General features: G+C 36.5%; 2 protein-coding genes across 10 annotated transcripts in view; both read right to left on the bottom strand.

Moving 5' to 3' along the window:
* The window catches only part of LOC115444446 (tubulin polyglutamylase TTLL4), a 40,816-nt gene extending 39,621 nt beyond the window's left edge, over nucleotides 1-1,195 (bottom strand). For 2 of the 9 annotated variants that reach the window (XM_037447386.1, XM_037447389.1), the window contains exon 1: nucleotides 232-1,191. In XM_037447386.1, the coding sequence (XP_037303283.1) occupies nucleotides 232-608 (377 nt within the window). In that variant the 5' untranslated portion in view covers nucleotides 609-1,191. Of the gene's footprint in view, nucleotides 1-231 lie in introns of all 9 variants that reach the window. The other 7 variants (XM_037447384.1, XM_037447383.1, XM_037447390.1 and 4 more) reach the window with 7 other exon arrangements.
* Nucleotides 1,196-2,542: 1,347 nt separating this feature from the next.
* On the bottom strand, nucleotides 2,543-20,084 carry LOC115444455 (zinc finger MYM-type protein 4). The gene is given in 21 exon segments (XM_037447382.1): nucleotides 2,543-3,393; nucleotides 3,898-4,073; nucleotides 4,378-4,477; nucleotides 4,737-4,875; nucleotides 5,557-5,678; nucleotides 5,988-6,113; nucleotides 6,329-6,539; nucleotides 6,826-6,915; nucleotides 6,917-7,080; nucleotides 7,363-7,536; nucleotides 7,849-8,478; nucleotides 9,403-9,517; nucleotides 9,954-10,062; nucleotides 10,576-10,852; nucleotides 11,309-12,586; nucleotides 12,723-12,872; nucleotides 13,036-13,197; nucleotides 15,214-15,376; nucleotides 15,979-16,199; nucleotides 18,862-19,305; nucleotides 19,846-20,084. Coding segments are annotated over 19 exon segments (4,476 nt in total). The 5' UTR covers nucleotides 18,932-19,305; nucleotides 19,846-20,084; the 3' UTR covers nucleotides 2,543-3,393; nucleotide 3,898.
* Nucleotides 20,085-20,278: the final 194 nt, after the last annotated feature.

The raw sequence follows: 20,278 nt of genomic DNA, 5'->3' as shown, positions 1-20,278 counted from the left end.
ATTTTATGACTAATATAAATGCAAATAATGAGGAAGATGTTTGGCTGTATATTGTATATTAATATATTAATATATTGGGTAATTATTTAAATAATGTCCTCTGTATATGGAAAAAATTAACACAACAAGGCAATGTTCGTTTTTGTAACAAAACATTACCAAAACAATACAACATGTGAAAATAGGTTATGGTCAACTATAGTGTTGTTAAGGTTATGTTATGATGCTCACCCATGGTACCTGTCCTGGTCGTGGGCCATGAGGTAGTCTCCGTTTTCGGCAGCAGAGGTGGGCAACAGGCACTCGTGCCGGAAGCGGTCGTAGTGCGCCTCCTCGGCGCTTAGCGTGAAGTGACTCTTGTTGGCGTGCCGATGGCGAGAAACCCCGTCCGCAGAACGGTGCTCCCGACTGGCATCCTCGTACGGCGAACGGTCGACACCCTCGCTGCGGCACCTCCGCCGCAGAATCCGAGCCGGACCACGCGCGCCCGACCACTCCACCACCGATCCCAACGGATCGCAAACGTCGAATCCGACTTCGTAGTTTGGGCACGCTCGCCTGCTATCCATATCCGACCCTACGCGAAAACCATCGTCGAACGTCCACATTAAACGCACACCACTAATTTCACTGCTAATTTTACACAAAACTGGTGAAACATAAACTTATTTCGGCGTCGACGAGGCCCGCAGGCGACAGGTGACAGATCGCCTTTTGACGATAGTGAAACAACGTGCCAGCCCTCCCGCCAAAATTGAAAGAAAACTTTGTTCCTTTTACAAAATGCTGCAATAGACCTTCAAGATGGTATGTAGATGACGCTTCCACATCGTCTAACACTTGCGTCGTTTATTTTATATCTTGCGTATCACTAATAGTAATGGCGAACGTGTGTGATCCATTCATTCAATTTTTTTGTGATTTCTGTTATTAATTGTCGATAATCACAAACAATACAGTACAAGTTCGCATTATTGACTGAATAACATTTAGTATGGTTTTAAAATGAAAACTGCATTATCGATTGACCCGAAAGGAAAACTGAAAAGAATTTGAAAACACTTGATAATTTATTTTCTTTCTGCACAATATGTAATTACAATTTACAATTTTACCAATCTAGGGTGTCTTGCGCCTAATTTCTGTGTATTCTTCTGTCTCGCTTTTACCAAGCCAGTTTGCTTTCATCAAAGCGAGACTTCCGATAGTCGAACTTGTGTCATTTGTCCAGCCTGTATGAACGGTTATTCAAATAAACGAGTTTTCATTGAAGTTCTTAACGGAAGTAAAGCAAAGTGTACACTATTGTATGCGTTATGTAGATTATAGAGGGATTCAAGTTATAGCACAAAATAGCTATGTTCTATACGTGTTTTAACACTTTGTTGACTTTTAACAGATTGTTATTAGTAAATTATCAAATAAAAGTTTAATACCATATTGTATTATTAAAACATAGACGATTGTTGAAATCTAATATATTATGTAATATTATCATAAATAATCGTTATAAAACATGTTAATTATGTATAGATTCTGATATGTGTATTTTTGTCTAAGTTGTCATCATGTGCATTGTATAGTAGACAATGAGTTTAAGTTGCGAACAACTCTTATTACGTTTTCGGTGGCGAAAAATAATTAAAGTAAAGACTAGAATTCGGAAACCGGAATAGAGTAGATAACAGTAGTCACCTTTTTAGTGTATTTTTGTCCACCAATATGTCAAGACAATTGTAACAGAGAACAAACTTATGCAGTGTATACTAGGCATTATTTTAAAATTATGTAGACAAGGTTTTATAAAATCTCTTACGTGGTATATTACTTTTACTCTTTCCGTAGAATTGTAATGCTCTTTTAATTAATCTAAGATAAAACCGATACAACAAGCAGTAAGCAAGCAATATGGCAAGCCAAAGCCGAAAAATAATTATAATATTTATGGCAAACTAAGCTATCAGTGCCACTACGTAAAATGCTCAATCTCTGTACCTATATGATAACTAATGAGAATATTTTTTATGTCTTCTTACTTTTGAGTCCGGACTGAATATTTAAAAAACATGTACAATAAATAAACACATTTTCTAAACAATAAAAGTAGGTCATAGATACTGTTATTTTTATTCCACTGGCACATGAGATATTGTTCACAGACGTTTTCTGATTTTTTCGAAGCAGCCTCAGAAGTTTACACCTGTTATAAAAATATGACCAGAAAGTTACGGACCACTAGAACAATTGATGAACTAATGAAATTCATTGACAATCTCAATAACCATCTTCAGATAGATCACTAAATAAAAACGCTTGCGATTATAGATTTTTGTTTGATTTATTACTGCCATCGTTCCAGTGATACTGATTTATTTCAGACGATTTAATCTAACCCTTTTCTTAGATATGTATCCTCGAACTGAGAAATTACCGAATATGCGCCATTCTCCCTCGCTGTACACAGTCTCCACGTAGTGGTTATATACTGACACCTACCAAAGCAATTTAGCATTTTTGATATGGGGAAGTAAATAAAACACAGTTTCGAGAATCAGTATTCTTTTTTACACAGCAGTAATTCTAGAACCTTACAGCTGATGTATTTATTCTTAAAATATAATACGAATCTGACTCTTTCACTAAGTTATAATTATTATTTCAATAAAAATCTATTTGTGAGAATATTATATTCATTTTCCTTTTTATAAAATGTACGCTACTGTAACATAAGAGTGCGTTTCCACTAAAAACAAATGTTGGAATTTTTCAACTTACGATCTACTAAACTATTATTTATTCCATTATTACACATGGGCAACACGATAAACATTTCCTCCATCCCCTGGCACTGCAGAAAGCGTTATCTATCTTGCCAATATATTTATTGTATTCGTCATTAAAATCATGATTGATGCCGCTTTGCGTATTTACAATTTGAAATTAACCAAAATAAAATATTGACATCCACCATAAGGAAACATTAGACCTTCGAATTTGTGACGAAACTGACTCATTTCATCAATAACTGGACGTAAAATGATAAATTAGATAAAACGAAAAATGTGATATTTATATATTTAAACTAGTACCATTAACTGTACATAGAATAAACAGTCCCGCACAGAAATCTTACATTCTAAAACATTGCAACATTATAAAAAAACGTAAACTATGATAAAGTATTTATCATTATAAAATAATGTTCGATCGTCCGTTACGTAGACTGATATACATGTAGAAAAAATATACAATGTCACCGTGAGCCACAAGAACCACAACGCCCGTGTGGTGTGCCCGCGCGCCACAGTGGCCCAGCAGTGGTCGGCTGAAAGAGAGTTCTAGATTTCATGTCGATGCACATTATCTCTAGCCAAACGTAGACTGCCATGTAATCTGGAAAGGAATTTTTATATCAACATTTGTATATCGACACATTTTATTTTCATAACACAATGACAAGCTAGTGATGTTTTATTGGTGGTAGCGGTATACCATGAAATCCGCTATAGTTGCCCACGTAATGGGTTCTGGGATCAGCCAGTGTATATTCGGTTACAATAGACTAGCATAATTGCGTCGACTGCCCACTGGTAATCTCGTCATTCGACATTGTATGGGACCTCACTCCACTTACCATCAGATGCAGTGAGTGGGATCACGTTGACATACACGTATAAGAATGTGACTAGCGTGATAGTAAGCGTGCTATCTTCGCAAAAACAATAACAACTGCCGTAGGTTGTCCTATGAAACACGACACGACTGTCAGTGAAACATTGAAATTAAGAATTGTAAAGAAACAGACGATACATGTCTGGTTAGTGGTCATATCCTTAAGATACCAGTCTCCAAATAAAGTAAGAACACACAGGCAACTTTTCCAAATTTATAAATCACCTTAGCTAGTAAGTAGCGCAATGTTGATCTCCTTGACCATCTTGACTCGGTGCAGCATCTTGGCGAGCGCATTTCTGCTGAGCGGCTGCGTGGAGTACCACACCGGTGAGTCTGGCACGCAGGACCTCTCAGGCTGCAGATAGAACACGTCGTTGCGCGTGCGCACCGACTCCGGGCTGGAACAAAGCATCGTACATCCTACATTAGTCTGTTTATCCTTAAACTGTACGTAATTATCGTAGCTGCCTTAATGCGCCCAGATTTTTGCTTGGTATTTGTAAATTACAATTTTGTATTTATACTTCAAGCTGGGTTCTCTGTAACGCTCGTAATATGAAATCGCTGCGTTCACTAAACGCATTTAGTCAAACATGAAGTAGAATGGACAAGGAATTTTAACCGTAACGCCACACTCCGGTATCATTGTATCGTTTCTATGTACTCAGTACATACTTACAAAAATTATTATCTAAAAATTACCATTTCGAAATGTAGAATTCATATAATTTAACAGGACAACGTAGAGGATTCTCTTCATTTTCTTGTTGTTCATATACTTTTTTCTTTCTTGAATTAGCTTCTGAAATACAACAAAATAAATAACAATTATATTAGTATGTTTTTGTTTGAAAAGAACAGTTTCCTATGACTTGTTTTCTAGTTAGAAAAATAAAATTATCAGCAACGTTATCTCTTTTGCGCGCCAGCACCAAAATGGCAATGACGTCACTTGGTAAACCAGTCGTATATTTGATTTTAATTCTTCGAATATTTTTGAATATTATTAAATTTTATAACTCCTATTTCAGATAAAAAAAAAAACAATTTACGGATCTTACCTAATGCAGATTGTGGCGGATAGAATCGCAATAAAACATTCCTCGAACCCGGTATCTTCGCCTGTCCGGGCTGGTTCGGATTCCGTTTCCAATGTTTCATTATGTGCGAAAAGGATAGCTGCATATGCTCTTCAACTGTCTAGAATTCGACAAACTTTACACAACGTTTATTCACCTATTAAGATTTATGTGATAAATAAATAATTAAAAATATATGCCTTCTCTTCGCCGGGCAAGGGTAAAGCCTCATTTACACGGAGCGATTATTGCTACCTTTTTTGCCCTTTTGAATATCTGTCAAAAAATTCATTATTATGCGTCAAAGTGCGCGAGGATCGCCTCGCCATTGCGCTAGTTCAGACGGGGTAACTTTTATAAGCAAAAGTTGCATACCATTATTGCTAGCATTAATTGCTCAGTGTAAATGATACATAAGGTGGGAATTACATAATATCCCAGTCTATATGATACATATAGACATCAGTTTCATAGAGTCGAGTGCAATAGCATATGGCATTGCATCAAACTCATACAAGACAAATTACACACAGAGTGTTGACGTTGGTCAAACTTATTCAACACAGGGTGTTCCAAAAAAAGGGGTATCAATGACGTTCTGCAGGTGTATAATTAGTTTGTAGATTCAATATCCTCTTTATTGAGAATAAACATCGAAGTTACTGTCACATTTGTTTAAATTGTGTGTGGAAACTTCAATTTACTTTACCAACTCTTGTTTTGCCAATTCTTATATTTTTATTCAGAAACTGGCTGAAGAGGATGGCAACTCAAAAAATAAAATTGTAAAGAAATAACTCACGACTAAATTAAAATGTTTGGTGTTGAAGAACATGAGTGTGGAGAGCAACACGTGCGGCGAGTGTGCGCCGAGCTGCTTGCTCTCCCACAAGTGCTCTTCCTCCACGCGCGTCACGATATACTCTGGAAATTCAATGATCATTAATAAATAAAAAACTTTTTTTTCCTTTAGCATTCATCTGTTTGGTCGTGGGTTTTTAAATTAATACTTTTTATATGAGCAATAAATTACTTATAATATAAGACAGTATTCTTAATCGATAGTATTTTGTTTGTGTGTTTAGATTTTAAACATTCTAGCCTCAAACATTTCCAGTAATAACAAGGTCCAATAGATTTCTAATAGATAATACTATTTGTATTTGATTAGAACATACAGTATATGTCTACATTATTGTACATGAATATTTTATAATATAGAATTATACTCACGTGAATCATTATATAAAACTGAAAACTTCCTCGCAACTTCGTCCAAACAGTCTGTGAATTTTTCATAATACGGATCCGTAAATATGTTGTCTATCCTACCATTTTCAAACAAATATTGTTGTATACCTGAAAACATAAATTTTATTTTACACAGCTGAATTTGTATTACAATAGATGTGTACAATTCATATATATTTTATTTTACCAAAGAGATCATTTAGTCAACAATGCATACTCTAAAATATTATTTATTTTTTTATCAAATATCTGAAAATCTAAGTAGTACAATAACTACTATCATCATAAAAGAATTCTCCATCGAAATCTCTAATAAAACTCACCTAAAACCAAATAATAAATAGTGTCCGGCGCGTACTCGCTGCCGTTCGGCTTTCGCACCTCCTTTACGAACAAACACAGAGAGTAGTTCAACTCGTCTGCGGTCAGCTGCAATATCTCCGACTTGAACGGTTTCCGTCGTATCGAACTCTTCTCTATCTCCGCATTTTTAGTCATCACCCATTGTTTCCACGCATTCACGCCGAATGTGTACTGTAACGTGAAACTTGTTGGAGTTTATATTGATAATTTTTAAGCGAACGATTAATTCACGTAAGTTTTATTTGATTTATTTATAGAGTTTGCTATGATAATGTTACAAGTTGTGATTCATGGATGTAGTTGAGTATTAACGTAAAAAATTCGCAGTATAATAATAGGGACAGTTGCTATTAACGTCTTTACATGTCCTCTATACTTCTCTAATTAGTCCTTGAACACCTACTTGCGACATACTTCAGTCGGTCGTATAAAGGGTGAGGTTAGTAACGTGTAGTACCTTGAGGCACATGTTGGCGTCCGGTTTCTCAGCGGGCTCGCGCGGCGGGTCCGGCTGCGGCGGCGGCGGGTCGGCGCGGCGCCGCTTGGAGGCGCAGGGCGCGCGCGGGCGCGGCGGCGGGCGGCGCGGGCCGCTTGCGCGCGGGCGCCGCGCCCACCGCGCCCACCGCCCCCGCGCCTGCTCGTAACGCTGCTACTGCGCGCTGCTGCTCCAGCACCATCATGTGGTGGTGGTGCATGCTCTCGCCCTCTAATCCTGCACAGTACACACTGGTTACTCAAACTACTTATCCACTTAACACATATTCTAATTCATTTATCGATTAAATAAAGGATTGCCAATCCTATAAATACAAATATATAAACTCGACCAGAGTTATACTACTGTCAATACAAAAAGAAACATTTTTTTCCTGTCAACTGTTAAGGCAAGCATATTTCCGTTGACAATACACAACTCACAATATGTCACTAACTTTTACACAGCATTTGGCATGGTAGAATTAATGCCCAAACATAAAATACATGGCCTACTCACCAGGCATACCAGGATGAGAACTAGGTGTGATGGTGTTGGCAGTCATGGCCGACTCCAGGTCGACTGGCTGGTCCTCGTACTCCGTGGCCATCTTGAGCGCCATCTGCAGCATATCTTCGCCGAACGCGTTGTTGCCATCTATCGCGCCGACTGGACTGAAGCCCTCCTCTGGACCTGGAAAGAGTTATGGATAATTCGTCCAAAGTCCTCTTTTATAATTCAATGGCTTTACGCCTGTATCGGTGATTCGCCAAAATAAAATATTATCATCAGCCCGAAGTTAATAACGAAAATTTTTTTTTACAAAATTTTCGTCAATATTTGTGAAACCCAATAAAAGTATCTCTACACTTAAAGGAAATTGTCTTCAGAAACTTTTCCTGTAGGCGTAAGTTACGTGCTCTTGATACCCCATTTTATCAACATCTCACACATTACAAATTTCAAACATGTTATCATAATTATGATATTATAATTTCAACTCACCATTATCGTCATCAGTCTCTGAATCGCTCTGGTCCTTCTTCTTATCCCCCGCAACCATCTCAGCCATCATCAACAACTCGGCCTCGAATGGATCAGTCGGCATTTTATCGTGAATTTTATTTATCTCCTTCATGATACCTTTGGCCGAATTCCTCGTCGTCGGTATGAACACGGGCGTCGGAATCGGAATTGGAATCGGAACTGGCACTGGGAATGGCAACGACCACATCACACATGGCACTGGCACGTAAATTGGCACCGGTACAGGAATTAATACTCTTCTTTCCAAACTGGGGTCCGTTTGGCATTCCTTAGTACACGGATGAGGTCTGCAGGACACGCCTTTCGACACCATCATGGGTTTCGACATGGTGCCCTTATTCGCCACCTCTTGTGGGGGTAGCGTTTTGACGATGACGTGGTTGTAGATCTTCGGAGGAGGTGGCGGTGGTGGTGTGGGCGGCTTCGGGGGCGGCGGCGGAGTCTTCGGCGCTGCGGGGGGCTCCGGCTCCGGGGGTGGAGGCTGCGCCAGGCGTTTGGACTTGGCGCGCGTTACCGACGGCATCAGCGGTGGTGGGGTGGCTAACGACTGCACGTTGGAAATCACCGGCATACCGCCCGTACGTTGAGCTGGAAAAAAAAACGTATTCAAGTCAACAAACCAATATCAGTACTGATGATTTGATTTTAAGTGCGAGTTGAGCTGATTAGTCGTAACATTCATTACTTGCACCATATATATCATTAAATTCTGTGAATCACTTGTGTGGACTGAAGAATGCCTTGCATTGGAGTATTTCTAATTTTGCTTCCCAATCAGTGCAGATATTTAACAAATAAGCCGTGGCAATCAGATCTTATTACATATTCATAATAGCAAATCCAATAAAATAACTGCTCATATACAAATTTAGTCAAGGCACTAGGTTTAGAATGTCAGCTCGCCCCATGTACCCAATTCCTAAGAAAATAAGTTCAGTGTTGACCAAAGACAATGTCAACATCTCTTCACATATGACAGGACAAAAGACCTATAGATGGTTGTAGGCTCCGATGTATGTCATGTTGCAGATGACTTGCAACTTACTGGTTGGCTGCAAATACCTTAGTATCTGGTAGAATATAAATTAGCGAATTAACCTTAATTATCCACATGGATGATTTAACAGCATACATATGCTGTGCTGCTGGGCATGGCCTGTTATACTACTTAGAAAGTTCAATTAATTACTTATTTTCTAAACTACCATTAGTTTATTTTGTCCTGGGTGCAAATGCCTCACTTGTTTCTCTGAACCCAAGGTGGCTCACTCAGCAACTAGGCCTCATATGAATCTGAATATAACTTGGTACCCTCAAGATATCTCTCGAGTTATTCCATACCAAGATTTATAATTTATACTAAAAACATTTATTGCATATAAAAATAAAAAATAAATGCTTGTTCAAAGTACATGAGAATATTTAATTATTACTCTAATTAAGTTGTTTATATAACTACAGACATTTTATATTGGACATAATATGTGTATAATAGAATACTAAGCAACTAACCATTGTTTTTGTTAGCGACGGAATACGTCCGCCTGGGCGCTCCTGTTGGCACGGCTTTCTGCTGTTCCATCGATTCCCCAGGGATGAGAGGCGGCGTGTGTTTCGAATATTGGGCCTTTACATAAATTAGTCATCATACACATTGAGATTAAATGTATTTGAATAATTTCGTACCTAACCGTCAGTTCGATAAGTTTTCTTATATTCAAATCTGTTTCGATATTATCTGTATTCGATTATGTTTATGTCTCTCATCAAGCAACATTGTTAGTATTGTTGAATTCCAGTTGAAAGATATTGTAATCAGCGAAATTATACTGTATAATAAGATCGAATCTCTTGGGTGATAAGCGTGATGCAGTGACGTGGTCAATTCAGGCAAATCACATGCAAAACGCATAGCCCCAACCCAGGAGTCGAGCATAGGAAATTCTGATCAACAGGCCAATATACAGCTCATATATTATGTTTCTTAGTATTCTAGATGAAATACTAGGATATTCCCTATTATTCTATCATTTCTTAAAACCGTTGCATCTAAGCTATGTTACCTGGAAACTCATGACGCACTGGTACGTGCAGAAATTTCTCACAGTTGCATCAGACATCGTCAGGTGGTATTGCGCTAGCGAAGTCCTCTTGCACATGTCGCACTTCGTTCTGAAAATAAATTGAGTGATATCTGTAGTTTTTGTGTGTATATTTCAATATGAATAAGTGGGATAATGTTTAGGATATCGATTTTATAGAATGTTTAAGTGGCAAAGTAAAAACCAAAAATAGGTCCTAAAAAAAAGAAAAGCTTAACTGGTGACGCCAAAAACCAATAACTTATTACAGATACCTCAGATATCAATCGAACCTGAGACCTCAAACATCGAAAAGCCATCAGGAGCTAATTTACAGCTACATTCAGCTAGCCACACACCCCTATCTCATTTACCCTCAACACTCCACAGCATATCAGTATGAGAGACCATTATAAGATACTAGTTTTCGCCAGCGTGAATATTTTCCCGAGATAAAAATAGCCTATAGTATCCTGGAGTAATGCAGTTTCTTATTAGTAGAACAATTGCAAAATCGATTTAGTAGTTCCTTGAACGCGCTACTTCGAACAAACAAACTCTTCAGTTCATATATTAGTATATATTATAATTGGACGATACTCACCTCCTAGAAGACACGGCGTTAACCGAAACCTGATACAAGTTCAGGCAATTAAGCGAGCACATCATGACCGCCTGCCCGTTGGTCTGCACGCGCCGTATCATGTCGAAGTTGTACTTCTTCACCTTGCACCAGTTGCACGGCACTATGTGACGCGTGTTGCTGATGTACACGTTCAGACACGCCTTCGAACAGAAACACTGCGCGTTGTTGTCCTCGTATATCGTGAAGCATTTCGATTGTTTGCGTTCGAAGTACTTTTTGCACCAGCGGCATTGGTCTGTGGATGTGAAAGTTTTTTGGTAAATGGCGTAGTAGGTAGGTTTGCTGGAGGTACGATATTTTTATCTATAAAACCTTCATGGTGGCCGACGTAAGTATGTCGAATTCCGACATCACCCTGTACATCTAGTTTCAAACAAATAATTGTATCATTCTGCTTACCATCGTGTTCAGTGGGCTTACTTTCCAGTGCCCATATAAAAAAAAAGGTTGGAAATAAGAAAATGAGTCACTTGATGGTAAATGATCTATGTACATTCAGAAGGTGCATTACTAACTATTAAGGTGAGGAAATTGGAGTTTGAACAGGGACTGTTTATTAAGACTCTGGACATCCTACGGCCATACACATTATGGCAATAATTTTTCTTTAAAATATTAGTATCAGAAGCAAACTGATTCATACTACAGATCTTTATGAGTTTCAAAAACTGTACACACAATAATATCTCACCTGGGAATATATTATTGACGAACTTAAAAGCAGCAAAACACGGATCCGAACACAATCTCTGCATAGTATCCTCATTTACTTCCACCTCTATACTAGTTGCCTTCTCCAGCGAGCACACCGCACACTTCGCCCATACCGACGGCTGATTCTGATTCTTGTTCATCTGGTCGAATTTCTCCATACACGTCTGCGAGCAAAAGTCTTTAAACTGGCCCTTGTCCCCAACAGGCGCTAGGAATCCTTGATGTCCGACAGAAATATCCCTCTGACAATAACAACATATCTTCAATCCCTTCTTAAACTCCTCCAAACATCCCGAATTACAGAATTGCCGTATATCATAGCCGAATCGCACGCAATACTTCCCTAAACTGGTATGCTGAACGTGGTTCTTACAGTTGGCGCATCGAGAACCGATTTTGTTCTGATACCGTCCCAGACACACCTCGTCGCAAAAGTCCATGGTCTCCCAGTTCAGCAGCTTCTCATCGATGTTAACCAACAGCGAGCAATAACTACATCTGCGCATGAACGTCCGCTCTCTCTCTTCCCTCGCTGCTTGCACCATGGCGGGTGTTTTCGCCTGGATCTTGTAAGCCTCGTCCAAATACTTGTCAGTTGCATTGCTTATCACTTTTAGTTTCAGTAAAGGCGGATTCGTTTGCACCTTAGCCGGCTGTTTTCTAGGCATCCTTAACTTCTTAATAAGATACCTTCCATTCTCCTTCAAGTTCAATGTCTTTATGCAACTATTCTCGCATACATAATGCGTCTCCCCGTACCTCCTCATCATGTAGGCACAATTCTTCACCTGGTTACACACCAAACATTCCACCATATGATTATTCTGTATCTCGTCTATTGTGATTCTTCGCCGTTTGTAAGTGTAGTTGTCCTTTTCGTCCGCCATCATACTGTGTAAGCAAGCTAAAGAACAGTAATTCGTGTCCTCGCCGTCATAATTGTAATAGAAATAACACATTTTCCGTTCTTCACACTCAGAACATACCAGTTGTTTGGGTAGAATTTCTTCTACCATGTACTTTTTGTGTGTGACAACAAACTGACCAGGGTTGTCTAATTGGAAGGCAGTTAGGCATGCTTCACTGCATAGGTAAAATGTTTCTCCATCTTTCGTATATTTGTATAAGCATAATATTTTTCGATTGCATTGTAGGCACTTCCCTTCCGTGGGATTTGGGTCCTGTATCACATTGAATACTGATGTATGTTCTGCTTGATCTTCAGCCTCACCGCCTTCGTGTTCATACTCCTTGTCTGCAAATAATTTAATCTATTACTTATTTATAATATAATAACCCAAGAACATGTTTCTTTTATTGCACAAATACAAAAAAAAGATATCTTGAAAATTACCCTTATTTAATATCAAGCAAATATTTGAATAATTTACCAGCTCCGTTCTCCTGCGTGGTTTCCGTCTCCTCAGTGTTCCCATCGCCGTCCATGTGCTCTCCGCCTTCCGCCGAGTGTTCCTCCGCATGTCCGTCTGTGTCTAATGTTTCCTCTTCCGTTTTAGGTATCGCCGCCTCGGCCGCTTCGGCTGTAAATTATAAACAAAAATTTATTTAGTCAAATACATCATTTGAAAGAAATAACTAAAATGCAGAATCATCTCCTTAATAACTTTCCAAAGGAGCATAGTTTCTCCTTAATAAATTATTCCTATCATTTCCGATACCTTCGAAACTTCAAATGTATATTACCTTCGGCCTGTTTCCTCTTCTCCGCAAGTACTTTTTCCGCTTCCGCTTTATCTGCTTCGGAGATTTCCCTTTCGGTGTCCGGAAGCAGGCACACTTCCTCATCAGCTCCAGGCACTTCGTGCAGCTCGTCGTGATCATCAACTGCGACTGGTTCAGCTCCATCTTGTGAGTAAAATATAAAGTAAGTTTAATATTGAGTAAATTAACAATTTGAATGGAAGGCAAAAACGTTGAAAAAAAACGCGACGTTGGCATGAAGAGTGTCGCGGAATCAAGCTTTGTATATCCAAATTAAACAAGCCGACATAATTGTGTCAACAGGCGAGGGACTGTCTCTCGACAATAGTCTATATTTGAAAGCCACTTTACTTTCCATTAGACGCTATGGAGTCAATTTGCTTCATTCTGTCCAACCGCAGTGGGGATTTAGTTAACGTGGTTTAAACTTCGGAGTAACTGTACACGGCCTATGGTTCCGTGGCTTCAGAAAAAACCGGAAGTGGACAAATAAATAACGAAAAATATGTTCCACTTAAAAAGTGCAGCTTTAAGAAGTCATAAGGATTAATATTTTATAAATTAATTTGTTAATTTAATATTCAATATAGAAAGTAAGAAGCACACAAATGCTGCTCAAGGATTAGGATCCAATTTGATTTGTGATTTGTATCAAATAATGAGAAATTACATATATAATTTGGCATTAATCATTGGAAATTAGTAATAACTAAAACTACCATGAATTGACAATCATATTTTATGGAAAGCAACTTTCATACAACTTGAGCAGATCGCTTTATCTCATTTCGATTATAATACTATGGCACACAAAGCATTTCCAACCCTATTTAATCTTATAGTAATACCATTAGCCTATAGTACATCAAAGAATGATGAATGTACAGTAATCTTATTCCTACTGTTCAATTATCCTGCTTTCTATCACTATGATATCTCATAGTATTTTGTTTCAATACCACATACCTATATCTTGTTCTTTGTATTCTGTTAAAAGCGCTACTAAGCGTGGCCTCCGATCCATAATTTGGTCAGAACAACCAAATGTCGAGTAGAGGTAGCGCATGCTCTTATAGCAGTATAGTGACATCCCACAATTATATTTTATAAACTAAGTTTTATTTCTGTTTTACAAATTGAATATTTGTGTTTTTAATTTATTATTTAAGTTCAACACATTTTTGACATAATAAATAAATAATTTAGAAATGTCATAGATGAAATTAAACATGAAATGACAATAAAACCTAACAAGGAGGTTTGTATCAAAGGTATTTATATTAAAAATTTTATGTTAACCATCTTTCACGGAATTCGGAGAATTTTAATTACATTTCACTTCATTTCCATTCAGTTAGTCGAGCCATGCTATATAAATATAGGTCTCTTTAAAATCATAACATCTTAGTAAACCAGTTAAAGTGGACAATCAACGTCTGTGCCATTAACATAAAAGTATAAATTGCTCAGGGTTTTTATAAATAAATGTTAAATTGTGTGTTTAATAAAAATAGTTCATACAAATTTGATTGCTTTTATGCAGACATCAGTACTTTTGCATTATTTATTTTTATTAACTTTATTTACCAACATTACAATATTTTGTACCATAGTGGCGTAGTTGTATTGCATGCGCAATACGACCTTCGCTCTGAGGTTCCGGATTCGAACCCCGGATCAGGCAACGACATTAGGTATTTGTGCTCAATGTTACGACCTTAGTGTGAAATCATGCCCGATATGGCGATATTTTCGCTCTCATCATAGTGATAGGAGAATATACTTGGCGAAAAATTCGTGCCCGAGCTACTAATCTCACGCCCCCTTTGGGCATATAGGCCTGAGGTGTGTTTAGTTTTAATATCTTATGCCTTTTTTGGGATTTCAATAAATCTGAATATTCTCGCCTTGTTTTCCAACGCTACTGAATTATACTTACAATAGACACATTATCTTGAGATGATGTTGCAATCTTTCTAGCATGTTTTAAGAAAGCTTTTTTTTCCGTTTACCCTTCGCCCGATATTACACTGAAGCACATGAGTCACGCACTCAACATACATTTTGCATCATTACCTTCCAGCTTTTAATACAATATTAGTCAACATACATTAGTCTAGCTGCAGTTTTATGAATAATTTACAAAGCGTTATAACCAACCTGCATGTTCCTCATCATCTTCACGATTGATGTCTGCATCAGCATGATCATCATCGTCATCATCAGTTGCTGTAGCAGCGTTTTGAGTTTTTGACGTCTCTGGCTCTTGATGATTGTCGTCGGTGGTTGTATCTTTTAACAATGCATCAAATGGATCCAAGGCCTGCCAACATATTTTTGTGATTAATGTATTTCTATTTTAAATTCCCATATTATATTTATAATATGTTGATGTATAATATTTCATTGGTAAAAAAAAATTGTAAATAATACCAATATACATAGGTTTATTTAGATGAGGTAAAACTGATAGGGAATTTTTATTTTCATGAAAGACTGATTGTTTCAAACATGAGACTTTAAAGTTACAATGGATATAAAGGAGACAAAAACTTTAATAAAATGAAAATATCATTAGATTTTGCAACATATTATTGCTACTTCTTTAATGGTATTTTTTTTTATTGAACCACATTGACTATGGGCATACCTCAAATGTACAAAAGAAAAGAATTTTGTTCTTGGGACTAACAATTACATGATTTCACTATAAAATGTAGCAGGAATATATTACAAGCCAACATTGGGAACTTCATTCATCTCCATGCTGCAGTACAGTGCAGTACAATCCAACTGATAGTGCTGATAATTATCAATTAGGTCCCAGGTGACATGGGCACTAACTTAGTGTTGTGGCAATTAAATTCAATATATTAAACTTACACAGGTATATAGTATCTTTAAACCAATTACAATCATTAATACCTGTGTGTGATCTTCCTGTGACTCATCCATTGATACATTTGGTGCATTCTCAAACTCTGGCTTTCCAACCTCATCCTGTTCGGAAGTTGTCTTTTCACTTTCCTGTGAGGCAATGTCTTGACTTGTCGATTCATGGCTTGTGGTATCTTGACTGGTAAACTCCTCTTTTAATTTGTCTTCTGTATTTTGTTCTGATGGTGGTTTCTCTTTGTCTTCTGTAACTTTAATTATTGTACATTTAGTTATATGTAGATGGAATGTATTACCACATATTTTAAAAATCACCTTAGTGCAACATTTATAATTTTTATGATGTTTTATGCATTTTCAAAACTGCAGAAAATATTGAATTTCTGGTTTATATTTTCATTTTATTGATATAAACTTGATTTGAGATACACTCCAACACCAACAGGGTATATTTTTGTTATGATGTATTCATCAATAAATCTGTATATATAAATTAAAAAATGTTAGGTATATTCATACATTTTTACTTTATAAATAAGCTTACTGTACTGTACTGTACTGTTATTATAAATATAATATAGTGTAGACTTGACTATCTGAACCTCAGGAATTTACCATCTAGATTGCCAATCACAAGAATGAGAGAGATGAAAAACTTTATGTAACTCAAAAAATAATTAACCAATTTTCAAAAAATATTTTACCAATATTTACCTACAAGCTTTTTCATCCCAGGCACAGTCATTATCATGGGAAGATCCGCAAGCAAAACTAATACATTCAATAGGGTATTTTACTATAGTTTTATTTTGTAAATTATTTTATTTATAACAATAAATAATACAAAAACAATCATTTGTAACATTGGCAACAGAATTGGTAAAAAAATAAAGCAATTATTAATTATTTAACTATTGTTGTTAACAAGACTGGGGGTGTGCTGGGATTATCACTCTATCTCTGTCCCAAACATGAGGTGTTATGGCCAGTGACTCTGTGACATTGCAATTTGTTAATACAGACACTTACTCCTTCCACCGCATTTCAAAGCTTTAAACTAATTTATTGTTGCATGAATTTGGGGGTTCTGGTTCCATTTACACCAAACTAGTTTTTACATTTTCATTTAAGCTGTAAATTCATAATACATTCACTGTTACTAGTTGATAAAACAATTCCATCCAAAGTTTCTATTTATTATAATACAATTATGTTGTACTGGCTCTATTATTGTATTTGCAGCGCCTTTGGCAGAATAGGTAATGAGCCAATGGCAAAACAAGACTATGTATGTTTCATTTTGATATTATTTTTATCTAAGTACATGACTAGGACTTTGAAACCATCGGCTGTGTGTATTTTATTTTTTGTATGCCTTTAGTCAATCAGCAGTCACTGTCTAAAAAGAACTGTATGTGCAAGTTGGACTCACACACCAAAAGTTCCATACCAACTTGGTTTTTATTTTTGTTAATAAAATAGCATGTTTACAATTTTTCGATTTTCCCTTACATGCTACAAGACATTGCTTCTTGCCAAATTCCATAATTCTAGTCCAACGGGAAGTACTCTGTAGGTTTTCGATTCCCTTGTGAAATTGTAAAATATGTAACATGAACAAACAGATATTTTGATCATGTAGATTTAAAATTTAGGTTTTTTTTTCACAACTAAGAGACCATAGACCTAAGTATTTCCCCAACAAAAAGAATCTTTAGAGACAGACTACAAAGTGACATGACAGTTACACACCTATAAGGGTTTCTCAAGATATGGAACCCTAAACCTAATACATTAAAAACAAATATTACTGACAAAAAATAAATTGTTAATAAGAATTATAGTTAAATTGAATTGAATTGATTGAAGTTGTTTTAGTTAAAAAGAATAATATTTTAATAACAATAAATAAAATATTATGCTTGTATCAAGTCTTACAAGTACTGTTGATAGCAAAGTAAACTTGTTTACAACAAATTTAATGACATCATTCAATATAAAATGTATATTGGCAAGCCATCTTCATTATAAGAAATATGCTATAAAACACTAACAAGAAGGATAATCACATTGTTTTTGCTAAATTGAGGCTGGAATTAGTTCCCCAAATGACAATAAGCTGGCTCCTTATCACATTACGAGAGAGAAACAATTAGGTGTATAAGGGGTGCCCTACTTTCACCTCTGACCATCTCTCCAGGATTAAACATATGATTTCAGTATTTGTTTATGTTAGACAAAGATCCTTTAAGTATTTTATATTTATTTTGCTATCTTATTGAGACTTCCGAGCCTAACGATTTATATGGCCTACTAAACAAAAAAAAATGAATAGCCTTATTATATTGATTTTAAATGAGATGTTTGCTGACCACGTGGGGTCATTAAACTTGCTCAAATATAATTTAATGACCAAATTAAACTATATTTGACAAATTTTGTGGGTTTATCAATAAAATGAAAATATAAATTAATAATATTTATAAGTAATATTTAATGCGTAAAAGTTTGTCAGTTACTATGATGCTAAACATTTTTATAAATTACATGCAGTAAGCTTTCAGTTGTGTAATGAACAGCCCTTGATACATTTAATTTTCCATGAATTACTCACTTACAACTTTGCATCAAATTTCAAATCACATAAATATTTGTAGATTTAAATTTGTATTCATACAACATTATAAGTGAATTGTCCTGATAAATAGATGTCACTGCAAGGATTTCTCAAACCTACACTTATTAAATTTGCTAGATGTCACTGCAAGGATTTTTCAAACCTACACTTATTAAATTTGCTAGATGTCACTGCAAGGATTTTTCAAACCTACACTTATTAAATTTGCTAGATGTCACTGCAAGGATTTTTCAAACCTACACTTATTAAATTTGCTATAACATAAAAAAACATACCACTCTCCTTGTTTCCATCCTGACTATCTACATCCATAGATTCCGCATCGTCTTTTTTAGCAATCCACATCACTTTTTACACTAACATTGTCATCAGCACTAGCATTGTCCTCGATATGGTTCTGTAACGCACTGTCCTTCAGTTCACTGTCTATATCACAGTCGGTTTTCACATCACTTTCTTCGGTCGGGGCATCTACTACGTCGGCCGGTGGTTCGACTACATCGGCGGGCTGGTCGACTTTAACAGCCGGTGGGTCGACTATGTCAGCCGGTGGGTCGACTATATCAGCCGGCGGGTCGGCTACCTCGGCCGTGTCACCCCCAGGATCGTCCCCGGAGCCCCGAGAGACCTCCGCTTCTGGTTTCTCCACCACACTCTCTTTTTCGTCCATATTTCCAATCCAATAGGAAGGTTATGGTAATTCAATCAAGATATCGCATCTGAAATGAAAGAAAGGCATTTTAAAACACTGTTTTGGATACACTGATTCGCCGCACCCGGCAGATTTCATTTTTAGGTTATAACTTTACTGGGTACCATCAGCGAATAAAAATATAAACAAATATGTGTTTTAATTTAATTGTTGAATGCAATATACACAAAAATCCCTTCAGAAATATTCATTTACAAGATCGAGAACATAATAAAGTGCTTAATTGTTCATGACGCCAATTTATACGCAAGCTATGAGCATCCCGCGCTTATTTCTGTTTGGAAATTTTCACGCCGTTTTATGCCATACATATTTCAAGATACACTCACAATATTAAAATCTCTACAATTCACGGTGTTGCACTGTTTTATTTGTTTTCGTACATATTTATTGCCTTTTACCACAAGGATGTCCAAGAAGTTCCTTTGTAAGTAATGCGAGTATATAGCATAAAATATATTCATAACACAAAATATAACAGAGGTCATAAAATTAAATTCAATAAAAATGGTTTAACAAAGCACTACAAGTCCATAAATTCGCTTACTTAGCCCATATATTTTTCACAATTCACTTGAAAGCACAACAAACGGCCACCATTTTGGAATCAACCTGACCCTGCCAAATAATTGCGGATGTATATACGCTGTCAAAAAAAATACTTAAAGCCCAAAAATACATAACTTAAACAAAAACATTGAGAATTAGCAATAAAATATTTTTTTATTTATTTTAAAATCAGTATTTAGTGTAGAAAAGCATCATATGGCCAATTATTAATTAAAGAGTACTGTGTGTGATCAATTAAAAATTCGAATGGTTATGTTGGCAACAGGTGACGCTTTCAGTGATGTCCCACGTTAATATAATTCAAGGATATACCGGTTTTCATAGTTCACTACTTTCCTTTTTGTTCTGCGGAAAGACATAGTACCTACCTATACATTTAAATTTATTCCCTGGCTGAGCTGTATTATGCT

This window comes from Manduca sexta, chromosome 6, assembly GCF_014839805.1.
Source record: "Manduca sexta isolate Smith_Timp_Sample1 chromosome 6, JHU_Msex_v1.0, whole genome shotgun sequence".
NCBI classification, from domain to species: domain Eukaryota; kingdom Metazoa; phylum Arthropoda; class Insecta; order Lepidoptera; family Sphingidae; genus Manduca; species Manduca sexta.
This window is presented reverse-complemented; position numbering and strand designations above follow the sequence as displayed.